This window comes from Hyla sarda, chromosome 2 (genome assembly GCF_029499605.1).
Source record: "Hyla sarda isolate aHylSar1 chromosome 2, aHylSar1.hap1, whole genome shotgun sequence".
NCBI lineage: Eukaryota > Metazoa > Chordata > Amphibia > Anura > Hylidae > Hyla > Hyla sarda.
The window spans coordinates 260,778,381-260,802,521 of record NC_079190.1 but is presented as its reverse complement, the minus strand read 5'-3'; the positions used below and the strand labels follow the sequence as shown (position 1 = coordinate 260,802,521).

At 43.1% G+C, this 24,141-nt stretch overlaps 1 protein-coding gene across 3 annotated transcripts in view; it reads left to right on the top strand.

Moving 5' to 3' along the window:
- RUNX3 (RUNX family transcription factor 3) overlaps positions 1 to 21,460 on the top strand; it is a 210,778-nt gene extending 189,318 nt beyond the window's left edge. For all 3 annotated transcript variants that reach the window (XM_056560589.1, XM_056560588.1, XM_056560590.1), the window contains one exon: positions 19,551 to 21,460. In XM_056560589.1, the coding sequence (XP_056416564.1) occupies positions 19,551 to 20,065 (515 nt within the window). In that variant the 3' untranslated portion in view covers positions 20,066 to 21,460. The remainder of the gene's footprint in view (positions 1 to 19,550) is intronic.
- Positions 21,461 to 24,141: the final 2,681 nt, after the last annotated feature.

Below are 24,141 nucleotides of genomic sequence, written 5' to 3'. Positions count from 1 at the left end.
CCTGATATAACGCGGGGTTACACAGTAACCCCGCGTCATATCGCGGCGGGCTTAGTGTCATAGTGAAGCCGGGACCCACCTCTAATAGCGCGCAGCGCCGATCGCGGCGCCGCGCTATTAACCCTTTAGCCGCGCGCTCAGAGCTGAGCCGCGCGGCTAAAAGTGAAACCGAAAGTGGCCGGCTAGCTCAGTCGGGCTGTTCGGTATAGCCGCGGCTAATCGCGGCATCCCGAACAGCTGACAGGACAGCGGGAGGGCCCCTACCTGCCTCCTCGCTGTCCGATCGCCGAATGACTGCTCAGTGCCTGAGATCCAGGCCTGAGCAGTCATGCGGCAGAATCGTTGATCACTGGTTTCTTATGAGAAACCAGTGATCAGCATAGAAGATCAGTGTGTGCAGTGTTATAGGTCCCTATGGGACCTATAACACTGCAAAAAAAAAGTGGGAAAAAAAAGTGAATAAAGATCATTTAACTCCTCCCCTATTAAAAGTTTGAATCACCCCCCTTTTCCAATAAAAAAAAAACGCAGTGTAAATAAAAATAAACATATGTGGTATCACCGCGTGCGGAAATGTCCGAATTATAAAAATATATCATTAATTAAACCGCTCGGTCAATGACGTGCGCGCAAAAAAAATAGTGCATTTTTGGTCACTTTTTATATCATTTAAAAATGAATAAAAAGTCCTTAAGGACTGAGGGCGTATGTTTTATGTATTAGTGGATGGAAAAACAAGGATTTTTTTTATTACGTTTATGATTAATGTGTTGGTTGATTAAGTTAATCCTCCATCCTTAGGTCCATTTTGTGTTAAAGGTAAATATATGTCCAGAAAATGTATACTAGCCAAAGCTTAATCTAAAGAAAATGTTGAAGACCATTCATTCTAAGTGACCTAGATAGAACAACAGAAAAGGTGATAATAGCACTAACTTTAAGATGAAAAGGTACAGATGTTGCACATTATAAAAGGTGAGAAATTAACAAGGAAAGGAAATATTCTATAAAATTCTAAAGAGAGAATAGCAGCTAAAGTTGTGAAGTTCATGGGTGGAGCTGTCATTTGAGTAAAATTTCAGAGAACTATAAAATATCCTGTACATATAGCTTCTACAGATGTACTAACATACTACTTACTATACCACACAAGTATTTTTACTGCACATGGATTCCACAATACTGGCCCTGATTTACGAAGAGTGGAGTGTAGGTTTTGTTGTGTTTTTTGCAGTTTCGACCTTTTTTTCCAAGGTATTTACAAATTTACTCCGCTTTCGGAAACTTTATACATGCTTTAAAGTGTAGGGCAGGGGTCTAAAACTCAAATTATCTGGGGGGCCACTGGAGGTAGAGGCTCGGTGAGGCTGGGACTCATGCGCACCTCACCTATAATGCCCCCGTCATGTGCCCCTCATACATAATGCCCCCATCATGCGCCCCTCATATATAATGCCCCCATCATGCGCCCCTTACACATACTGTAATGCCCCCATCATGCGCCCCTCACATATAATTCCCCCATCATGTGCCCCTCATATATAATGCCCCCATCATGCGCCCCTCAAATATAATGCCCTCATCACGCGCCCCTCACATATAATGCTTACAGCTTCCGCTTCTCCATGCTAGAGTACGGGGGCCACACTTGCTATGCCACTGTGCAGCGGACTAAAAAATTTCATTCCACGAAACGCACATGGCCCGCAGGCCGCGAGTTTGGGACCCCTGGTGTAGGGTTTTCTTCCCAGAAAATTCACATGATTTTCAGAGTGGTTTTCAGAAAAGACTAGTGATTTTGGATGAAATGTAGGGAACATGGCTCTTTTCCCAAAAACCATGCCCATTTTGTAGTTGTTTTTTTCACTCTGAGTGTTTCTGATTCTGTCAGATTTTTTTCTGTCGCACATTCAGAATTTACACAGAATTTAGGCGCACAACCTGACAAAAAGAGTCGGAAAGCTGTTAGTAAATGAGGGCCACTATGCATAGCAATCCAATGGTTCTACAATATCTCATGAGGAACATACGAACTGTGCATAAACCATGACATAAATGATATCAGAACATTGTATTATGTAGTAAAGAAAGGCACTAGGGTATTTTTCCCCTCACCTACAGTAGACAGTTGGTAATGTGGTGCCACAGGTGTAGTGTAAGGTAGATGCGAGGCAGATGTTATGGCCCAAGGGGCAGGTGGAATTAACCCCTTCTGTCATGACACCAGGGCGTGGTTTCGCCTAAACCTACAGTACAGACCAAAAGTTTGGACTCACCTTCTCATTCAGAGTTTTCTTTATTTTCATGACTATGAAAATTGTAGATTCACACTGAAGGCATCAAAACTATGAATTAACACATGTGGAATTATTGACATACAAAAATTGTGAAACAACTGAAAATATGTCATATTCTAGGTTCTAGCCACCTTTTGCTTTGATTACTGCTTTGCACACTCTTGGCATTCTCTTGATGAGCTTCAAGATGTAGTCACCTGGAATGGTCTTCCAACAGTCTTGAAGGAGTTCCCAGAGATGCTTAGCACTTGTTGGCCCTTTTGCTGGTGACTGTGGAGGCCAGGTCATCTGGTGCAGCACCCCATCACTCTCCTCCTTGGTCAAATAGCCCTTACACAGCCTGATGGTGTGTTTGGGGTCATTGTCCTGTTGAAAAATAAATGATGGTCCAACTAAACGCAAACCGGATGGAATAGTATACCGCTGCAAGATGCTGTGGTAGCCATGCTGGTTCAGTATGCCTTCAATTTTTAATAAATCCCCAACAGTGCCACCAGCAAAGCACCCCTACACCATCACACCTCCTCCTCCACACCAGTACACCTGTGAAGTGAAAACCATTTCAGGTGACTACCTCTTGAATCTCAACAAGAGAATGCCAAGAGTGTGCAAAGCAGTAATCAAAGCAAAAGGTGGCTACTTTGAAGAACCGAGAATATTACATATTTTCAGTTGTTTCACACTTTTTTGTTATGTATATAATCCTATGTTAATTCATAGTTTTAATGCCTTCAATGTGAATCTACAATTTTCATAGTCATGAAAATAAAGAAAACTCTGAATGAGAAGGTGTGTCCAAACTTTTGGTCTGTACTGTATATGTACAGTGGGAGACACTGCAGGGGAGCCCTGGAGACATGCAGGGACTCTGCCTGACAGGACAGGAGGACAGTACGGAGCCACATCCCATACTGGGACATTACAGTAGCCAAATGGAGCCAAGTTGTAATACCCCACCCAATCTGGAGACAGACAAGAAGCGGTCTTTGAAAGAAATTAGGCTTGTATTTTTGATTCCTGGATAAACCCTTTTAATGTACTCTCTTGCACAGTGGTCTCCATATTGAGGACCTCTAGCTGATGCAGAACTACAACTCCTTGCGTGCCCAAAGGTGTAGTTTTGCAACATCTGGAGGTTCACAGTTTGGAGACCACTACTCTAGTGAATGGAGTCAATGTTATAACTTACTTTTATAAAATATGCAAAGAAAACATTATTTATAATATCCAGCATCTCTACATTCAAGCTTTCAAACAAAGAATTAAAATGCAAAAAAAGTTGTCATTCATTTCGGATAAAGTTACTTAAAGTGGACCTGTCAGCTCTTGTTACATGTAGGTTTTAGCAAATACTTGCAGTTTTAATGGAATAACAACTATGGAGCATAGTTTATTAGAAATCATGCTGTTCCTACGTGGAAAGGTATGAATAAGGGATATGGCTACACATCGACTTTGGTCATATGACAGCAAATATTTGTGCAAATTGTCTGAAATTTGCTGTCATGACACCATTTTACCTTGATTTAAAGGGGTTGTCCAGGATTAGAAAAGCACTGATTCTTTTTTGCAAAAACAGCACCACTCCTGTCCCCAGGTTGTGTGTAGTAGTGTAGAGATGAGCTTCAATACCAGACACAACCTGAGGACAGGAGTGGTGCTGTTTTTGCAAGAAAGAAGCAGAGTTTTTCTAATCCTGGACAACCTCTTTAAGAAAAGAAAATGGATGCGTTAGATGTCCAGTTCCTTTTCTTCAGCATTATAAAGCCTGTCCACGTCAATCTGTGCGGCGGCAGTCTTACCTGTGTGAGCTGACTTGGACTTTATCTTACTAGTTGTGATTTAACTATACAAATAAGCCAAATTGCAGTTGCAGATCACTGTCACATGCCACTTGCTTTGAGTACAATACTTGCAAAGTGGCATGCAAATTGTGGCCAGAAATCCATAGAATTTGGATTTCGGATGACTGTCTTGTCACAGTTATGTTACATCACAAGTTGCAATTCTAAAGTAATCACAAAAAATTCTGATTCTGAATAATCTAAACTGGACCAAATCCAATGCGGACCCAATTGATTCACTCATCTCGTCTGCAATCTTCATGTCCCAAGACCAAAGTTTTACCATACCCCTAGGAGAGAGAGAGAGAGAGAGAGAGAAAAAAGAGAGAGAGAGAGAGAGAGAGAGAGAGACCTTAAAGGGGTACTCCGGTGGATTTAAGAAAACATTTTTATAAACAACTTGTGCCAGAAAGTTAAACAGATTTGTAACTTACTTCTATTTACAAATCTTTATCCTTCAGCTGCTGTATGCTCCACAGGAAGTTGTAGTTCTTTCTTGAATTATTTTCTGTCTGACCACAGTGCTCTCTGCTGACACCTCTGTTAATGTTCGGAACTGTCCAGAGTACAAGCAAATCCCCATAGCAAATCTCTCCTGCTCTGGACAGTTCCTGATACGGACAGAGGTGTCAGCAGAGAGCACTGTGGTCGGACAGAAAAGAACTCCAGAGAGACTTCCTCTGTAGCATATAGCATACAGCAGCTGATAAGTACTGGACTTTTTTAATTGATGTAATTTACAAATCTGTTAAATTTTGTGGCACCAGTTGATTTAAAAAAAAAAAAATAGTTTCCAACCGGAGTACCCCTTAAAGGGGTTGTGCGCTGCCCTGCAGTTCGGAGCTCCGCTCACAGCGTCCGGAAGTTCATTACTCCGAACGCTGTGTGCGGGCCTCCGTGTTCGCAGCCACCGGGCGTGACGTCACGCCGGGCAGCCGCGAACACGCAAGCCCGCACACAACGTTCGGAGTAATGAACTTCCGGACGCTGTGAGCGGAGCCCCGAAAAGCAGGGCAGTGCACAACCCCTTTAAAAGCCGGGTTCACATATGTACCCAACCTAAAACTCATGCTGCAAGTGATGACAAAAATGCATTAGTTGTTCACTGTGCAGGTCGGACAGGGGAACACAGCAAGATGCTTTCTCCTGTCCATACGGCGTGTTCTATCATCTGGCATCCAACATAAGATGCCGGATAAATGTCAACTGCCCCATATAAATGAATGGGATCAGTTCTACACACTCTTTCCCTCTGGTGTTTTTTCTACAGCACCGTTGGACGATGGACATATGTGAAGGGGGCCTTAAGAAACCAATGTACTGAATTAAAGGATCTTAGTTATGGTGCAGGAAAGGACAATTTTGGCTTAGATCACTGACGTCTGAATGTTTTCTACTCAGCATCACCAAATAGAGAAAACTACTGGTTTACTGGAGCCATGTCTGTGCAAGTATGGCCTTTTCTCTGTTGTAGTTTATATTGTGAGGATAAAAAGAGAATTGAGATGTTCAAACAAATGCGAAAGACAAGTATTTCCCTTCTCTATCTCCCCCTCGGTATTCTCTACATGCAGGACTGTTCTGTGGCACTACATCCAATTTACATGTTTTACATGAGTTAATTTCAGTGGAAACTTTAAAAACCTTCTCCTTTTAGGATAAAGTGGGCCTGAACATTATACAGCCGCCTTACCGTAATTGTGTCTGACATCTAGTAGCAAACTTTGGAATTTCCAGTTCCCCACAAGAATCTCAGTATGAGAGACACAATATACACCGTTATTTTAGGACTGATATCTAATGTCAGCACGAGCTGGAAATTTCCAGAATCTTAGCATAATATCATGGCACAGGAATTACTGCTTTGAGACTTTCTTATGCAGTGCAGTATATACAGAGATAAATAAAGGCATATGACTGCAAATACCTGTATCTATTGACTTTATACATCATCGGTACAATAAGGTAGTAACAACACTCCTACCTCTAATCTTTGTACACGCCGCATTTTAACTCTACCATTTCCAGTTATTCAGCTAAGAGGTTACACTGTATAGGCAAAGCATATACCATTTTTCTTGGATATTTTATATATGTATCGTATTAGAAAGTAAAAAAAAGAAAAAGAAAAGTAAGTTTAGAAACAATTAGCATGTAAAAGTTGTGTGCTCGTGTAACAGTATGTCCACAGCTTATGTGGGTGAAGTCCTCCTTTAAAGTCACAAGCAGTTAAATTGCTAATGAATTCCATATATCTTACTATCCAGCAAAGCATTGTGGAACCACAGAAAAGCAAGCCTATGGTTTGGTTAAGATCCAACAGAAATTCTACTGGACGTCTTTACTCTGAGGGCTTGAAAGGGTACAGAAAATAAACAGAGTTATTATAACAGTCTGCCAGCATCCAGCTTTATTAAAATTTGGAATATTATCCCCTTTTTGTTTTGTTTCTGTCATGTAACGTCAATACATGAGTTTATAAATTATTCTCTAAGTAGAAAGGGGTTGAATATTTACACAAAAAAAATAAAGCTTATTAATGGGCCCAGATCTTTCTAAATGCAAAAAAATCTTATCCCCTATCTGACCGCTGGGACCCCCGGGATCTCCCACCAGGCTCTGCGCGGCTAATGCGTGTGTCGTTGACCTCACTGAGGTCGACGACACGCCCCCTCCATACAGCTCTATGGGAGAGGCGGGCATGCACGAAAACGCTGCAATTCCACCTCTCTCAGAGATACATTGAGGGCGCATGTCGGCGGCCGTTTAGTGCAGGGGTCAACATGCTTAGTTCCTGGGTCTCAAGGGTCCAAGCTCAAGGGTCCAAGCATTCGGACCTTCCATAAAATCACATTGTCTGATTTTTTAAGAATTTTGTTTGCAAATTAAAGTGGAAAATAAGGATTTGGTCAATAACAAATGTTCATCTCAATACTTTGTTTATATACCCTTTGTTGGCAATGACAGAGGTCAAAGTTTTCTGTAAGTCTTCACAAGGTTTTCGCACACTGTTGCTGGTATTGAAATGCTTCTTACGAAACCACTTCTTTGTTGCCCGGGCGGTGTGTTTGGGATCATTGTCATGCTGAAAGACCCAGCCACATTTCATCTTCAATGCCCTTGCTGATGGAAGGAGGTTTTCACTCAAAATCTCACGATACATGGCCCCATTCATTCTTTCCTTTACATGGATCAGTCGTCCTGGTCCTTTAGCTGAAAAACAGCCCTAAAGCATGATGTTTCCACCCCCATACTTCACAGTAGGTATGTGTTCTTTGGATGCAACTCGGCAGTCTTTCTCCTCCAAACACGACGAGTTGAGTTTTTACCAAAAAGGTCTACTTTGGTTTCATTTGACCATATGATGTTCTCCAAATACTCTTCTGGATCATCCAAATGCTCTCTAGCAAACTTCAGATGGGCCCGGACATGTACTTGCTTAAGCAGGGTGGGACACGTCTGGCACTGCATGATTAGAGTCCCTGGCGGCGTAGTGTGTTCTGGGATTTTTACTCACCATTCATGTGATAATTTTGACACCACGGGGTGAGACCTTGCGTGGAGCCCCAGATCGAGGGAGATTATCAGTGGTCTTGTATGTCTTTCATTTTGTAATATTTGCTCCCACAGTTGATTTCTTCACACCAAGCTGCTTGCCTATGGCTGATTCGGTCTTCCCAGCCTGGTTTATGTCATCAATTTTGTTTCTGGTGTCCTTCGACAGCTCTTTGGTCTTGGCTATAGTGGAGTTTGGAGTGTGACGGTTTGAGGTTGTGGACAGGTGTCTTTTATACTGATAACAAGTTCAAACAGGTGCTATAAATACAGGTAACGATTGGAGGACAGTGGAGACTCTTAAAGAAGAAGTTACAGGTCTGTGAGAGCCATAAATCTTTCTTGTTTGTAGGTGACCAAATACTTATTTTCCAACATAATTTGCAAATAAATTCTTCAAAAATCAGGCAATGTGATTTAATGGATTTTTTTTTATCATTATGTCTCTCATAGTTGAGGTATACCTATGATGAAAATTACAGGCCTCTCTCATCTTTTTAAGTGGGAGAACTTGCAGAGTTGGTGGCTGACTAAATACTTTTTGCCCCACTGTATAAACATATCAATCTGCTCAGTTCTTTCTGCTCTATAACATGATGCCAATAGATTCCATAGCATCTTCATGGTGACAGGTTCCCTTTAAATTGAAAGGGCACATGGTATACTGTAAATCACTACAAACTGTTGTTAGTAGGTGCAACCACACTTACTGAAGGACCCTCAATCTAAAACCCAGTGGTTTTGGTGTGCAAAAAGCTGATCAAAGAAGCATAAAAAATGAAACTTATTCATAGGGTTTTCGGTTGACTCCCAGGCTACTGGCGCATCATAGATTATTGGAAGGGGAGCATAGAGATAAAATTGAATGTAAACCATGTGCCCCTGGTGCTAGCACCAGTTATGCTTATGTAATAATGCACAGTAATATGTACAGAAATGTTTCGCACTAAATCTGAGAAATTAGGTTTGAGGTAGCAGATCTATCCACTAAAATCTGACTTCTACTGACTCTGTATACTGACTATAGGGTGACATCAGGGATCATGGGACAGTTACCTACATAGGAACACATGGCTCCATGTTGTGTGACAGTGACACCTTTATGGGGTAAAGGAAAAACAACAACAAAAAAAAACCTGACACTTATTGGACTTGAAATGTGAGTCCAACTTGTTCTAGTAAAAGTAGCCTTGAGGCCAAGGCATAAGAATTACGCTTCCTCAGATACATTTCACATGTTTTGTGCATGACAATCCTTTATATAGATGTAGTGCGGGGCATGCATATTAAATGTATTTTGAGCCATTTTTATACCATAAGCCAAAAACAGGAACATTACTAATCAGAAACCATGACCTCTACATGGCTTTGAATTTATATATATATACCACACCTCACTGCTCTCCCAATCCAAAACATTGACATTTCCGTAGATAGATCAGGTCACATTTGGAAGTTCTTGGTCCCTGGGCTCAGTCTTACAATGGCCAAATTCTTAAGTATAAATGGGCTCATTCACTGGCTGAAGCAGCTGGTGTGATTTTGAGAAGAAAATAAACATATCCTTGAAATATTTTGGTTGGCAAAGTGAAAGTGCAATTCAACACTCCAGCCAGCAGGCTGTACTATATGGAACAATGTAAAAGTGGGCAAGCCAAAGTATATGAGAACCCAATATGCACCTACCCATACATTACAAGCCAGATCTATATGCAGAAACGTGCTGTCTGAAGCATGATCAGCACTGGGATGACTCACAAACATACATTATAATGTCTTCCGTAAGACCTTCTCCTTCCTGTGAATTCTTCAAATTAAGTATGAAATGAAGACACGCAATGATGTGAACAAAATTCCCACTGTGCAATTATTAAGACATTTTCCTTTGGTTTTGCCGTATAATCCTTTACATGGGATGACAGCGGAAATTCCTGACTTAACAATGAGAGAATTGTATGAACGTGTTCACATTTGAGAAAGGGCACATGACACTTAACAGTAAAGCTGTGAAATTAGTGGTTACAGTAATTCTGTATTATTTTACATGTTTGTCTACTAACCCACTACAATATATGCTGGTTACAACTCATGTCTCGTTCCCATTGCCATATAAATCTTTTTCATTTGCTTTTGTCTTCAACATGGATGTGGGAGGCTTATACGGATTCTGATATACAACAATGGGGACATAATCACTATTTACATAGTATTGCTTTTGACCGGGGACACGTGCATTTTATGCTATGTGTGGTAGCGGGGTGTGATGAGGGCAGATGTTGTTACCCTAGGGGCAGATGGCATTAACCCCTTGTATTTGTGACGCCAGGGCGTGGTTTAGCCTAAAACCACCCGAAGGTATACCGCTGAATTCTGGGCTAGGCACGAGGCATTAAAGACTCCAACACCAAGTTACGGAAAACGGTAGCTTTACTATGGGCAGACAGTTTCTAAAGTCTATACAGTTAGCCAGGGTCCAAGGAGGTGACCAGTGACACAGAGACCTTAAGGGCTTGCTGGGACTTGTAGTAGGACTGGACAACTGAATGCAGACCATGCTGACTTGACAGATGACCGGGACTGACTTGACTTGACTCATAAAGCTGTGACTTTAGCATAGTTGAATTGATGGTGGCTGCAGGACTTGACTTTGAGGCCTCCAACACTCTGACACACACACTAGGCACGACTGCACTGGCAGATCTTCTTTTAGACACAACTTGATCAGGTTTTGATGAACAACTTGCGCCTCGTACAACTTGCGCCTCTCCCAGATAGAGTCTAACTTATGGCTTCTTGGAAACTTCCACAGCCACATTTTGTCACCCAAATGAAGTGCTTTGACAAAGGCATGGCGATTATAGTCCTGTCGTTGTCTTTAATGAGCCCCGCCAATCTTCTTGCCGACAATTACTTTGGCTTCTTGGATTCTTCTCTGGTGATCAGAGACCCACCCCAGGGAGGTTTGCGGAGAGTTGTTGAATGGGGCTTCGAGCCCAAATGTTCGGTCTTTAGGCAGGTGTCCATGTCACCCCATTATCAAGTAGAAAGGGGTGTACTCCATAGAACAGTGGACTGTGTTCTTATAGATATCCAATAGTTCGGGCAGCAGTCAGGGCCACTTTTCTTGTCTTGACATGGAGACTGCTCGCAACATGTGGATAAAGACTTCATTGATGCGCTCACAGAGTCCGTTCCCCTGGGAGTGATAAGCAGTAGTCCGGAGTTTCTTGCAGGCATGGAATTGACACAGCTCTTGTGTCCATGGTCCATTAGGACAGACTCCAGACACCCAAGCGTTTACACCCAATTGGAATAGAACATCTGGGCCTCTGTCTTGGCTGTGAGATCTTTCACAGGGATAACAGCAACCCATTTTGAGAAGTGATCCACCATGGTGAGAGCATAGGTGTAACCGGACTGGGTAGGAGACAACTTGACATGCTCTAGCGCAACCAACTGTTTAGGCCTTTCACTCTGGATGGAATGGGGGGTTGCTCTTGCGTCCTTGCACACATTCTTGGTGACGTCACAGACAGAACATTCACTGCACCATTTCTAAATGTCGCTCTGCATTCTGATCCAATAGAATCTTCGCCTGACAGTAGCTTCAGTTTTGGGGACTCCAAAGTGTCCCAACTAATCATGGAATGCGTTGAGCACCATCGCCGCATCTCTTCGAGGAACCAGAATCTGATGAAGTCGATCACCAGAGACTGGATCCAAAGAATTCTGGTACAACAGTCCTTTATGCACAGTCGCTTCCTCTGTCACCGCAGATGTTTCAGCTCATAGTCACACTGAGCCCAGAGTAGACGGGTTGGTACCTATTTTGCCAGAAGGTAGTCCAACAGATCCCCCATGACTCGACTTTCATCCTGAAGAGTCTTCCACGTATATAGGTCTTCTTTGACCTTTTCGGACATGGGTTCACCATCCATGAGGGCGTTCACAACATTCTGGTTCATGAACCATTGGTAGAATGAGGGAATCTCCACATCTTCCCACACGTCTTCGACAGGGGGTTCTTCGCCGGGGGTCATCTGAGACAGTGTGTCGGCATTGACATTCGACTTGCCACTTCTGTACTTGATGGTGAAACTGTAATTGGCTAATCTTGAAGCCCAACGCTGCTCGATGTGTGTAGACAGTAAATGGCGTGGGGACCAAATAGTCTTTGAACTTTTCGGTCACTGCCCACACCAGGGCGAGAAGTTCCAACTTGAATGAGCTGTAATTTGCATCATTCTTCTCTGTTCCTCGCAGGTTATGACTGGCATAGGCAATTACTCACTGTTGCCATTCCTGGACTTGGGGCAAGATAGCTCCCAGACCTTCAAAACTGGCATCAGTATACAGCCGGAACGGCTGACTGTAGTCTGGATACGCCAAGATGGGTGGTTCTGTCAGCAGACTTTTGAGAGCTTGAAACTACCTGTTGAATTTGTCCCATTCAACAGGTAGTCATCCATTGTAGTTCTCCTTCACTGTACACCGTAAGAGAGCTGTGAGGGGTTCTGCAATTTAGGCGAAGTGGGGAATGAAATGGTGTTAGTAGCCGGCAAACCCCAGGAAGCTCCTGACATCTTACCCATGCGCAGGGTTTGCCAGTTCTTGACAACTTCCACCTTTTCAGGATTAGGCTAGACTCCTTCTCTGCTGACAACATGACCCAAGTAGTGGACCTGAGGTTTGAGCAAGTGACACTGATGGTTTGATCTTCAGCCTATGCTTGATCAGGACTTGGAAAATGTCTGACAGGTGTTTAAGGTGTTCCTGGTAGGACTTGGAATCCACAATGACATCTTCCAGGTACAATAAGACACTTTGAAAATTCAGATGACCCAGGCACCATTCCATCAGATACTGGAACAGGGGCATTACATAGCCCAAACGGCATACTTTTAAACTCAAACAGTCCTATGGGTGTCACAAAGGCGGTCTTCTCCTGATCCTCCACATCCATGGGCACTTGCCAATATCCACTGGTTAAGTCCAGGATGGAGAAGTAAGCAGCCAACCCGAGGGCAGTGAGTGACTCCTCGATCCTTGGCAATGGATAAGCATCCTTATGTGTGGCATTGTTCAATTTCCTGTAGTCGACACAGAAGCGGATGGTTCAGTCCTTTTTCTAGACTAGGAAAAGTGCACCCACCAAGGGGCTCTGACTATCCTGGATTAAGTCTGCCTCTTTCATGTCAGCCAGCATCTTCTTGACAGTCTGATACATGCCGGGCACGACCGGACGGTGTCTTTCCTTGATAGGAGGCCTGTCACCTATGAGGATTTGGTGCTGAATCATTGAAGTCTGCCCGAAGTCTGTGGGGTGCTTGCTGAAAGCCTCATGGTACCTCTTGGCAACATTGATGATTTTATTGACTTTGGGGTAGTGTAGTCTCCAACCTGGAATTGCGCCCACCAGGGCTCTGGAGGGCTCACACTGGATCCTTCGGCCACTTGAGCTAAACGCTGTTGGATCACCAGACGTTCTGTCACAATGTCTTTTGACTCTAGGAGGTACAGCTGGGCTACAGGAGTGTATTTGGGCAAAACAGTAGCAAAATCAGACAGGTTCACTATCCGCAGTGGGACTCTCCCATTGATGACAGTAACAAGACTCCGGTGCACGACACCAGATGATGGTCTCAGTGTTTGGTTTTAAAGTCACTGACCTGATGTCTTAAACTCATACTCTGCAGATTTCACCTTGCTTGTTGGCAAACTTCTGCTCCGCCTGTAGAACTTTCAAGTGGTTCTGCGCAGCCCGCTGGCCTGAAGGGGACTGTAAGGATTTCACCCTGGGGATAGCTCTGGGATCATCCTTGATACAGCCACAGGACACGTTTCTACTTCATTCAGCAGGCAAACAACAGTTCTTTATGCAAGTCTGGCTCCTAGCCAGCTTTATTAGACAGGTTGCAGGATAAATAAAAACAGAACACAGGAACAAACAAAATCCTAGGCCATCAAGCCACTGGCTATACAACCCAGCATGCCCTGACAATCAACTGGTAAGCTAGTCTCCACAAGCTTAAAACACAAGTTTCCTGTAACCTTTTACTTACTGTTCGCACACAGCGTTTGCAGCCTCTTCCTGTGTGTGCTAAGACTCCTTGTCTTGTCCACTTCACTGTTGTGGGTGTCACTCACAGCCCTGGCTGTGTGCTCCTCGCAAGGATCCCTGCCTCCCCCCAAAACTACCTTGCTGTCTTCTGGGGGGAGTCCAGACTATTCTGTTTCCTTTGCTTATATGCAGACTTCCCACAGTTCTGCTGGCCTCAATAATTAGGCACCTGATAAGCATCTCTGCTGCTCACCTAGGATAAAGGACTGGGAAAAACCCCCTTTCATTGCCCTCAAACCTGCCTCAATGCCACAGGGACACATGGGGAAGAGAGGTATGCAAGGCATCTGACACTTCAATATAACAATTCTTCATAATGTTCATCCCCAATATAAACTCAGCAGACCCCTTATCTGTCACATTAGTTACAATCACTCCCTGTCTGTTAAGTACATGCTCTCCCGACTGAATGGTTGGCTCCCAGTATCCATGTCTGGGGACTGGTTTCCCATTAACCACAACTACTCAGAAGTTAACATCATCAGGCTCACACACTAAACTAGCGACCCCAATGCTGAAAGAAAACACTTTTAGGTATAGTAGACACCTGCGACCCGGTATCTATCAACGCCTCCAATAGTACACCTTCTACAATAACTTTTTTATAGGGGCAGGATGTGACATAAAGTGAGAGTCCTGACTTAGGTCGTTTGGAGATTGGACCTAATGATTGTATTCCTGAGGGCTGGTCCGCGACCTCAGGGGAAATCCGTTTAAATTCCAGCATTGCATTTTCCAATCCTGATTTGTTAGAGTAAGTGCAAAAGGGTCTTTGAGCCCCTGAGGGTCTATTGGACGGAGGATTGCGGTAATTGAAATTGCGGGGTGCAGGAGCAGGGGCAGATTTTCTAGGCAGGAGTGGTTCACGGTCAGGTGGAGTGGCCCGGGTGGCAAGCTCCTTCACTGCCTTAGCCAGTTGTTCAATGTCCTGCCTAACACTTTGTAAATCTGAGGCTGCAGTAACTGGCAAAGTAGAGGACACGGGGTGGGGGCTGGTGACGGAGGTGGTATAGATCTGGCTACCGCCCCTAGTAGCTCTGGAACAGGTGTAAGGGGCGCACAAGCTTCCTCTAACTCAGTCCCAGACTCAATCACAAGGATAGCCAGTCTTTTAAAAGTGGGGAAGGACAAGTTGGGGTTTTGAACCTCCAAAATTCTCAGCTGGGCTTTGTCCCACTTATTATGAGCCTCATCAATAAATCTGTCCATTTACACCTTATTGCCATGCTTGGGAGTTATACTATGTAGTTTTTGGACAGTCTCTAGGGCATTCTGTATGGCTATGGCATATTCTCTCAAGGTCTCACTTGGCTTTTGTCGCCTTTCACACGGCCGGAGACATACCTCTGATGGAGGATGACTCAAATACCTGATACAGTCCTTCAAAGATCTGCTCTACAGTTGCCTTCTCGGAGGCTGGCCAGGTGCGGACTTTCTCTAGCGCTGGTCCCTAATCAACCTGTTGATTAGGAGGGAAAGAGTAAAAGACAAACTAACTCTGGATTCTCTCTTTGAAATCCCTCAGGGTGAAGGGGTATCCATTGTAGGTAGGGAGGACAGGGTTCCCCATGAATACCGGTGCAGACGCTGGAACACAGGACTGTTGATGCTGACTGCAGGTATAGCTGGCAAGATACTGGCTGCTGGGGCAGGTGATGACCTCGCTTCTGGAGATGAAGAGGCGCTGTTGCCTGGTTGATCTGGAGAGTTGGGTTCTGACATCTTATTGAGTTTTGAGTGCGCTGTTGCTTTAAGAAGAATAAGGTGCTTTCCCTTTTTTAAGATGATTGCTGAAGTGCTGCAGCGGCTTGGACTTGACTGATGGGGGTACTGTAATGGATGCTACCCCTCTATTTTGCAGGCACCTGGTTGTAGTCCATCTTGCGACACGACTTGCAGGTACTAATGGGTTAATGCTAGCAGATACTGACACCGGAGACTTAATACTGACAATCATTGGTGTTTGCAGAGTCTTTGCTGCAGCTGGTGCTTGACAAAAGCCGGACGCAGCAGCCGGAACCTTCAATATGGCTGCGCCCAGGGAACTTCCTGTTTTGGTCCGGTCGGCAAAATCTTCCCCTGTGCAACACAGGGCGGCTCTTTGGTTCCTCCTCGCTTGATTGAAGAGGCGTCACCTCTGGGGACTAACTGGGCGGAGCTGCGACCGCTCGTGTGCACGGGTAACACTGGACCAACTTAACCCTTTCAGGTACTACTTCTGTACAGTTCACAGTAGCAGATAACAGTCTTTTCTTCACCTCCCCCTCTATTTCACAAGCACCACGAGTAAACCACTTTTCATTCGCAAAGTCCCATACACTTTCTGGCACAGACTTAAATCGCATCGGCATGCGGTTTTTGCAGACAATATTGGACACAGTTCAGACTAGGGGAGGACTTGTGGAATAAGGTGCACACCCGTATCATGTTCGTAGGACACCAAAAGTTGTGGTAGCAGGGTGTGATGAGGGCAGATGTTGATACCCTAGGGGCAGATGGCATTAACCCCTTGTATTCGTGATGCCAGGGCGTGGTTTAACCTAAAACCACCCAAAGGTATACCGCTGGATCCTGGGCTAGGCACGGGGGCAATAAAGACTCTGACACCAAGTTACGGACAACGGTAGCTTTACTGAGGGTAGACAGTTGGTAAAGTCTATACAGTTCAGCCAGGGCCCAAGGAGGTGACCAGTGATGCAGAGTTTTTTATTTGACTATGCTACAGGGGCTGTAAAGTTAGTGTAGTTCAAAATGTAGTGTCTGTACCTGTGTGTAATGGTTTTCTCACAATTCTTCTGTGATTTTCACCCCAATATTTATTTTTAACAGCATGCAAAATGACTGTTGTCTCAGATTTTTGCTTCAATGGGTGGAGGGATCGCTTGGTGGGAGAGAGATCAATCTGCAACTAATGCAACAGCTGTAGGCACCCTGATTGAAAACCATAGTGTAAAGCCGAGCCCTCCGGGCCCCGCTTCCCCTCCGGAGCGCTCGCGGCGTTACTCCTCTGCTTGCAGCGCTCCGGTCTGCGAGTCTGACCAGGAGCGCTGCTCTATGTTACCGGCCCCATCCTTCTGCTCAGTCCCGGCGCGCGCGGCCCCGCTCTCTAGGGCACGCGTGCCGGTTCTCTCAGATTTAAAGGGCCAGTGCACCATTAATTGGTGCCTGGCCCAATTAGTTCCTAAGCACTTCCCACTCCATAAAAACCCACTTCCCCTTCTTGTCCCTGCCGGATCTTGTTGCCTTGTGCCCTGAGAAAGCGTTTCTGTGTGTTCCATTACCTGTGTATCCAGACCCTTGCCGTGGCCCCTGACTACGAACCATTGCTACCTGCCCAGACCTTCTGCTACGTCCGACCTTGCTCTTGCCTTGCCCTTGTGTACCAAGCCTGTCTCAGCTGTCAGTGAGGTTGAGTCGCTATCGGGTGGAACGACCTGGGGGTTACCTGCCGCTGCAAGTCCATCCCACTTTGCAGCGGACTCTGGTGAAAACCAGTAACCCCTTAGATTCCGTTCCCCTGGTACGGCCCATGCCATCTCCTGACTGACACAGAGGATCCACCACCCGTGTCCTCTCCGCATACCAGTCCGGATCCTGACACATAGGTGTCTTTTGAATGGATGCAGCTAATTTTTGTTTCAATGGGTGGGGTGGCTGATGTGTGGGAGGGAGGAAAATGGAATTATGAGATTTGTAGTAAAAAAAAAAAGAAAACTGAAACAGGAAATATCAGTTCACAAAAAGCTAGCCACATTATTATCGTAATCTTACAATATAGCCATTTAGCCCCAAGACAAGCACAGATCCTTCCTAAGCATGTCCATTACTGTCTGCCAGGTACATACTAAAGTCACATTATGGTGGAAAACCCCTTTAAGAGCTTGCTGGTACTTGTATTAGGACTGGACAACTGCATGCAGACAACACTGACTTGACAGATGACAGGGACTGACTTGACTCATAAAGCCGTGACTTTAGCTTAGTTGAATTGATGGTGGCTGCAGGACTTGACTTTGAGGCCTCAAACACTCTGGACACAAACACTAGGCACGACTGCACTAGACCTCAGCAGGAACCAAGAGCACTAAGCTCCAAGAGAGCGAGGCTAGGTCCACCCAGGGCTTTTATGGGGAAGACTAGCAGGGAGCCCATAGGTCACTCTTGGGATCACCTGGTCACTGGTACCTCCTGGGTAACAATCACATGACATAACTCTTAAACGATACAATATATTTTATAATACAATACACTGCAGAACACATGTACAGGGGGAAACAGGCGCTGGGGGCCCTGGGGACACTGAAGGAGGCTGCCTGACAGGGCAGCAAGGGTACAGGGCAACATCTCCCATACTGGGCCACCACATATGCTTCTGAATGTGCCCCCCACACGAAATGAAAAGACTATGCCAGTATGATAATTTATAATCTCTAAGTACCATGATGATTTATCATCTCTTAGTACCATGATGATTTATCATCTCTTAGTACCATGATGATTTATCATCTCTTAGTACCATAGGCTGGCTAATGGATAGACTTTTGGGATACTATATTGTGTCTGTATGGTAAAAAGGTAAATTCCTGTGACTGTCTTCTTTATATGAATAGCAATGCACAATGCACTTGCTGCAGAAACAACTCTATCTAGACATTTCTATAACAAAGTGTTAGTATTTGGCCACTTTTACATGACAATATTTTTTTTTTAATAACAGTATTTGTCAGCCAAAACCAGGACTGGAACCTAAACAGAGAAAAAATGTAATGGAAAGATTTGCATGCATTCTATGTTTAGACTTGCTCATTGTTTTAGTATACAGATACTGAAGTACTGACCAACAAACTGTTATGTAAATGTGGCCATATGCTGGTGACACCGTTTACAATGCATTATAAACAATTCTTCCCATTCCGGTGACAGAGAGGGCGACTTGTATTTTAATGTGCTACCAGCAAAAAAGCAGGGGTTTAAAGAAAGCCTCAGCAGCAGTTGTTTCACTGGCTTTAGATTACAACCATCAATAATGCTGTACAAAAATAGATAGGAATTTATTTTATACAACAATATATACTTAAAAAGCTTGAACAAATGGTGCAGGGTCACATCTATAATTGTAAGATTTTTATAGAAAAGTTTTTAAATACTTTTATTTATTTTATTCAATTAAATAGCGCAAACATATTCCACAGAACAGCAGAATTTGTCCTTTGTTGGATTTGTTTCCAGGACCCTAGTGCAACCACTGAGTATTGTCCTATTATACATGAAGAGGGATACAAATAGCTTTAAACTAAATGCATGCTAAACACTTAAAAAATCATGAGGAATATATCCAGCCAGCTGTCCTCTACCACTTAAAGGGATTATTCTAAGATAAACAGTTATCCCCTATGCTGATAAATAGCTGATCGGTTACAGTGTTTGACCATTGGGATCCTTGGGATGAGTAGGGGTCTGGCCTTATGTTTGTTTGAAGTCCAGCAGTCGGTCCACCACCAATAAGCTAGTTGAATAGGGGATCATTTTAAATTTTGAAATATGCATTTTAATGGTGTTCTATGGAACAGTATACATATTTTGTATATATAATGCTTTTGGCAACTAAAGAACTATTCTATACAGTTCTGTAAAAACATTTATTATCAATTATGAACCCTTAGGAGTGTTTTATTTTAATAAATTCATTATTGTTTCATTGAGATAACTGACTCTTTTTCTTTATCATTTTAGCAGATCTAAGTCCATTCTCAGACCCTCGACAATTTGACCGTTCCTTTCCCAATTTAACATCTCTGACGGAGTCCAGATTTCCAGAAACTCGCGTGCACTACCCTGGTGCCATGTCCTCTGCCTTTTCCTATACTGCATCTCCCTCAACAACTGGAATTGGAGGAATAAGTGTGACCGGTATGCCTACTACCACACGTTTCCATCCCACTTACCTTCCACCTCCATATCCTGGATCATCTCAAAACCAAAGTGGACCATTCCAAACCAATGCATCTCCATACCATTTATACTATGGCACATCTTCTGGATCATATCAGTTTTCTATGGTTGCAGGTGAACGTTCTCCTTCAAGAATGTTATCTTCTTGCACTAGTGTGACAGCAGGAAACAACTTGATGAACCACAATTTGACCAACCAGAACGATGGAGTGGATGCAGATGGAAGTCACAGCAATTCTCCCACAAGTCTAACAAGTAGTGGAAGAATGGATGAGTCTGTTTGGAGGCCATACTAAGCATGCCTTCAAAGTAACTAGACTGATAAACAAAAACAACTGATGTTAAATCTCCAGAAAAGACTGGCCAACATCCAGAAATATTTAAAAATACAGTTATATGAATTGTTGGTACTTGTCGTAGCATAAGACACACATGAATTACAGGATAGAATATCTACTAGATGTCTGGAAAGGCATACCTTATTTTAACTATAGAAGGTACTAATCGTATTCATGTTTGAGCATTATCATTTCAACATAAAAGTCGCATATCTTATGAGGATGAAGGATTTAAGGACAATTGTAAATACAAGGAGAACCTTTTGAGATGAATTTCTTATTAAGGCTGTTTATTAGGAAGTATTCTGTTAAGAACAGAGATATGTAGAAGAAAATTGTTTCAATTATATAGTGAGATAATACTATAGCAATTGAAATTACATGAGGAAACAGGAGATGGGATAATGTAGGAGTTTTCGGTAAGACCAAATATTGTATTTAAAATGAAATAATTTAAGACATTTCTATTTTCTTACTTAGTTAGAACTCTTCTTTAAGCTTCCCAATGTATTATTTTTCCCAGCTATCTAGGTGAGTCTGTCTAAACTATTTGTAAGAAACAGAATATATTTATTAGAACAAAGTCCTCTTTTTGATGGGTAATTTATTAAAAAAAGAAAAAAGGCTTGAAAGCTGATAAAAAGATGCGGGTAAAGATATGCTTTAGTAACACATAATATTAAGGCTGGGTTCACACTGTGTAAAATTCAGAGCATACTTTATTTTAAGCGCCACTTGTCCCCAAAAACACATCCATAATTCTTATGTGCATACAATATGCACTGAAAATTTAATGTTTTGCGAACCCAGCCTTAGTCTCACTGCATGTGTAATGCTAGATACAGAGATGAGGCTTTGCCAACCTGGTTACTTTATAAAAAATGAGGCTGGTTGTCACCATTAACACACCTTGTGGTAGTATTTGTTCTTGTTTAGATTAAATGGATCCAGTAAAGCCCTGTACACAAAATAAAAAACTTCATGGAAAAGGATCATATAAACCAATAGTAAACTGATTTGAGTGGACACCTATAAATCACAGCAAATGTAAATGGCTGAAGTTTGGAGAGCACTTTGTCTTTTGCCAGTTTTTTAAGGGTATTTACCAATTATGTCTGGCCTCGCAGTGTCTTTAAGACTGTCTGTCCTTGTTTTTTTTTACATACCGTATATACTCGAGTATAAGCCGTCCCGAATATAAGCCGAGGCCCCTAACTTCACCCCAAAAACCCAGGAAAAGTTATTGACTTGACTATAAGCCTAGGGTGGGAAATACATCATCCCCCCATGTCATCATCCCCCCGTCATCATCCAGACCCCGTCATTATCACCCCCTTCATTATCACCCCGCCATCATCCCCCTCGTCATCATCACCGCCTGTCAATCCCTTCTCAGTGGTCTTCAACCTGCGGACCTCCAGATGTTGCAAAAGTACAACTCCCAGCATGCCCGGACAGCCATCGGCTGTCCGGGCATGCTGGGAGTTGTAGTTTTGAAATATCTGGAGGTCTGCAGGTTGAAGACCACTGCACCCTTTGTCATCTTCCAGACCGCCCTTTTGTTTTCTACTCACCTCCCCTCGGTGGGAAGGAAGGGTGAGCTGGTCCGGGCCGTCCATTTTCAACCACCTATGCTGCAGGGACCGTCCGGTGGGGAGGGTTAGTCGTTCGGGGCTGTCCATCTTCACTGGGAGGCCCTCTTCTCAGCTCCGGACTAGTGCTGTTGACTTGACGACGACGCGCAGGGACGTCCCTGCACATGAACGTCCCTGCGCGGTGGCGTCAATCCAGCGTCACTAGTAGCTATTCTTTCTGGCATAACATTTTCATAAACTTGAAAGAATCAGTACATTTGTTTTTTGGTGCAATTTACACCAATAAAGAATGATAAATTCTCCCTTTATGCAATTATAGATATATTTTATCATAAATTTTTCTTGTTGTCTTGAATCAACACAGCATTTTAACTAAGCCAGGCCCATTATTCCTACCAGTAGATCATATTGTTTTCTAAATCTACCGTATAGGTTTCGACTAATAAGGACTGTAAATGTGGTCAAGCTCAAATAAGGACTCTCCTATGTCACAGGTTTCACTGTCAATACACTGTAGTTATGACCCTGACTCTGGGTATAGGTAACTCTTTACATATAAATTACGTGTTTGGCACATGTAATGTGCGGGTATTAATATATTGTTTGCTTTATTGCAAAGATATTAAAATATTTTCTTAGAAATAATAATTGCTTTGCACTATTCTTGCTTGCTTTGAAAATGCATTATTTTGAAAAGATGTACTAGATTTTATTTATGCATTTGTATATAGGTATTACTATTTTTAAAGAATTCCACATTGTTTCATGAATTGCATTATATATTCCCAACCATTTTATTTATTTGGTGCTGATAAAACATATATTTTGTTAACTTACAATGGTAAATAAGATTTTATAACTATTGCTACCTTTGGAAAGGCTAAATCTTCTCATAGGCCAGTTTCACATGAGCGCAATTTTGGATCCTGGCTGACCATGGGTTCAGACTAGCATTCAGACTGAGACTTGTGGCCATAATATGGACAAAAAAATGCGCCTTACGACGTCTAATGTATAACTGGCCTTATGATGGAGATTATATTACCTGTTTGCTCTCATTTGTATTGTAGAACCAGTTAAAGGGGTATTCTGGCTTTATACATCTTATCCCCTATACAAATGATAGGGGATAAGATGTATGATCGCAGGGGTCCTGCCGCTGGGTCCCCCGCAATCTCGGTGCAGCCCACGGTATTCTATGCCAAGACGTGACATCACGACATGAATGGAGGGTGGCGTGGCGGCACGATGCACTTCTAGGAGCCTCCGGCATGGAGGCTGCACCAAGATCGCAGGGATCCTAGCTGCGGGACCACTGCAATCATACATCTGATACATAAAATAAGATGTATAAAGCCAGAATACCCCTTTAAGGCTATACAGAGGCACCCCCAGCCCATGAGGTTTTGGTCTATGGAGCCAAAAGCACTCAATGAGTGACCATGTGGGGTGTAAAAAAACAAAAAAAACAAAACAACAATATATCTGTGATACAGCATTTATTCAGTGGGGTATGGTACGATTTTTTACGAGTCAACACTGTAAACTAAACTTGTCTTTTTGTTCAGACTTACCAACTAAGTTACTAATCTAACAGAAAAAAAAACAAAATGAAATCAGGGTAATAATATGGTATAGTAGGTTCCTATACTAGTGTACATGTGCCACTTTATGACATCATAGCTCTTTAAGGTTGTACTGAGCTGTATAATATGTTCATGTGCATGAGGCCTTCTCATGTGCATTGTAAAGGAACACCACCTATAAACACACTGAAATAGATATTAAGGATCATTACAAAAATACAATAGCGTCCTTGCCTTTTTTGTCTTTGTGTATTGCACAGTGTACAGTACGCTATAAACAAAGTACCTACGAGTTCAAATATAACTGCTTGTCTTTTTGAGTCAGTTACTAGCATTATTTATTGTACAGTAGAGCTAAATCTTTGCATGGTGTGTCACATACAGTCAGTATAGTGCATATTGCCATCTTGTTGCTATTAGATGGACAATAATGCAGCAATGTTGTAAAAACAGTGAAAATATTTCAAAGCGTTTCAAGATGTCTTCAGGACTATTCCTTCAAAGCGGTGTGCGCTGGAAAAGAAGGAGTTAAAACAACATTTTACTGAAGTCCGGGAACCCAATAGCAGTTATACTTGCCTGCAAGGTTGTGGATTTTAAGAAGAATCCATCACTAGGTTTATGTTAAGCTATGTGTGGACAGCATAAACCACTGACATAGAAGGTGTGTACAGTGATGTATTACTTACAGTGATGCAGCCATTCTTCTGATATCCTGTTTGATATTAAAGGGGTACTCTGCTGCCCTAGCGTTCGAAACACTTTGTTTCGAACGCTTGGAGCGAGCGGTGGTGGGTCGTGACATCACGCCACACCCCCTCAATGCAAGTCTATGGGAGGGGGCGCGGCAACT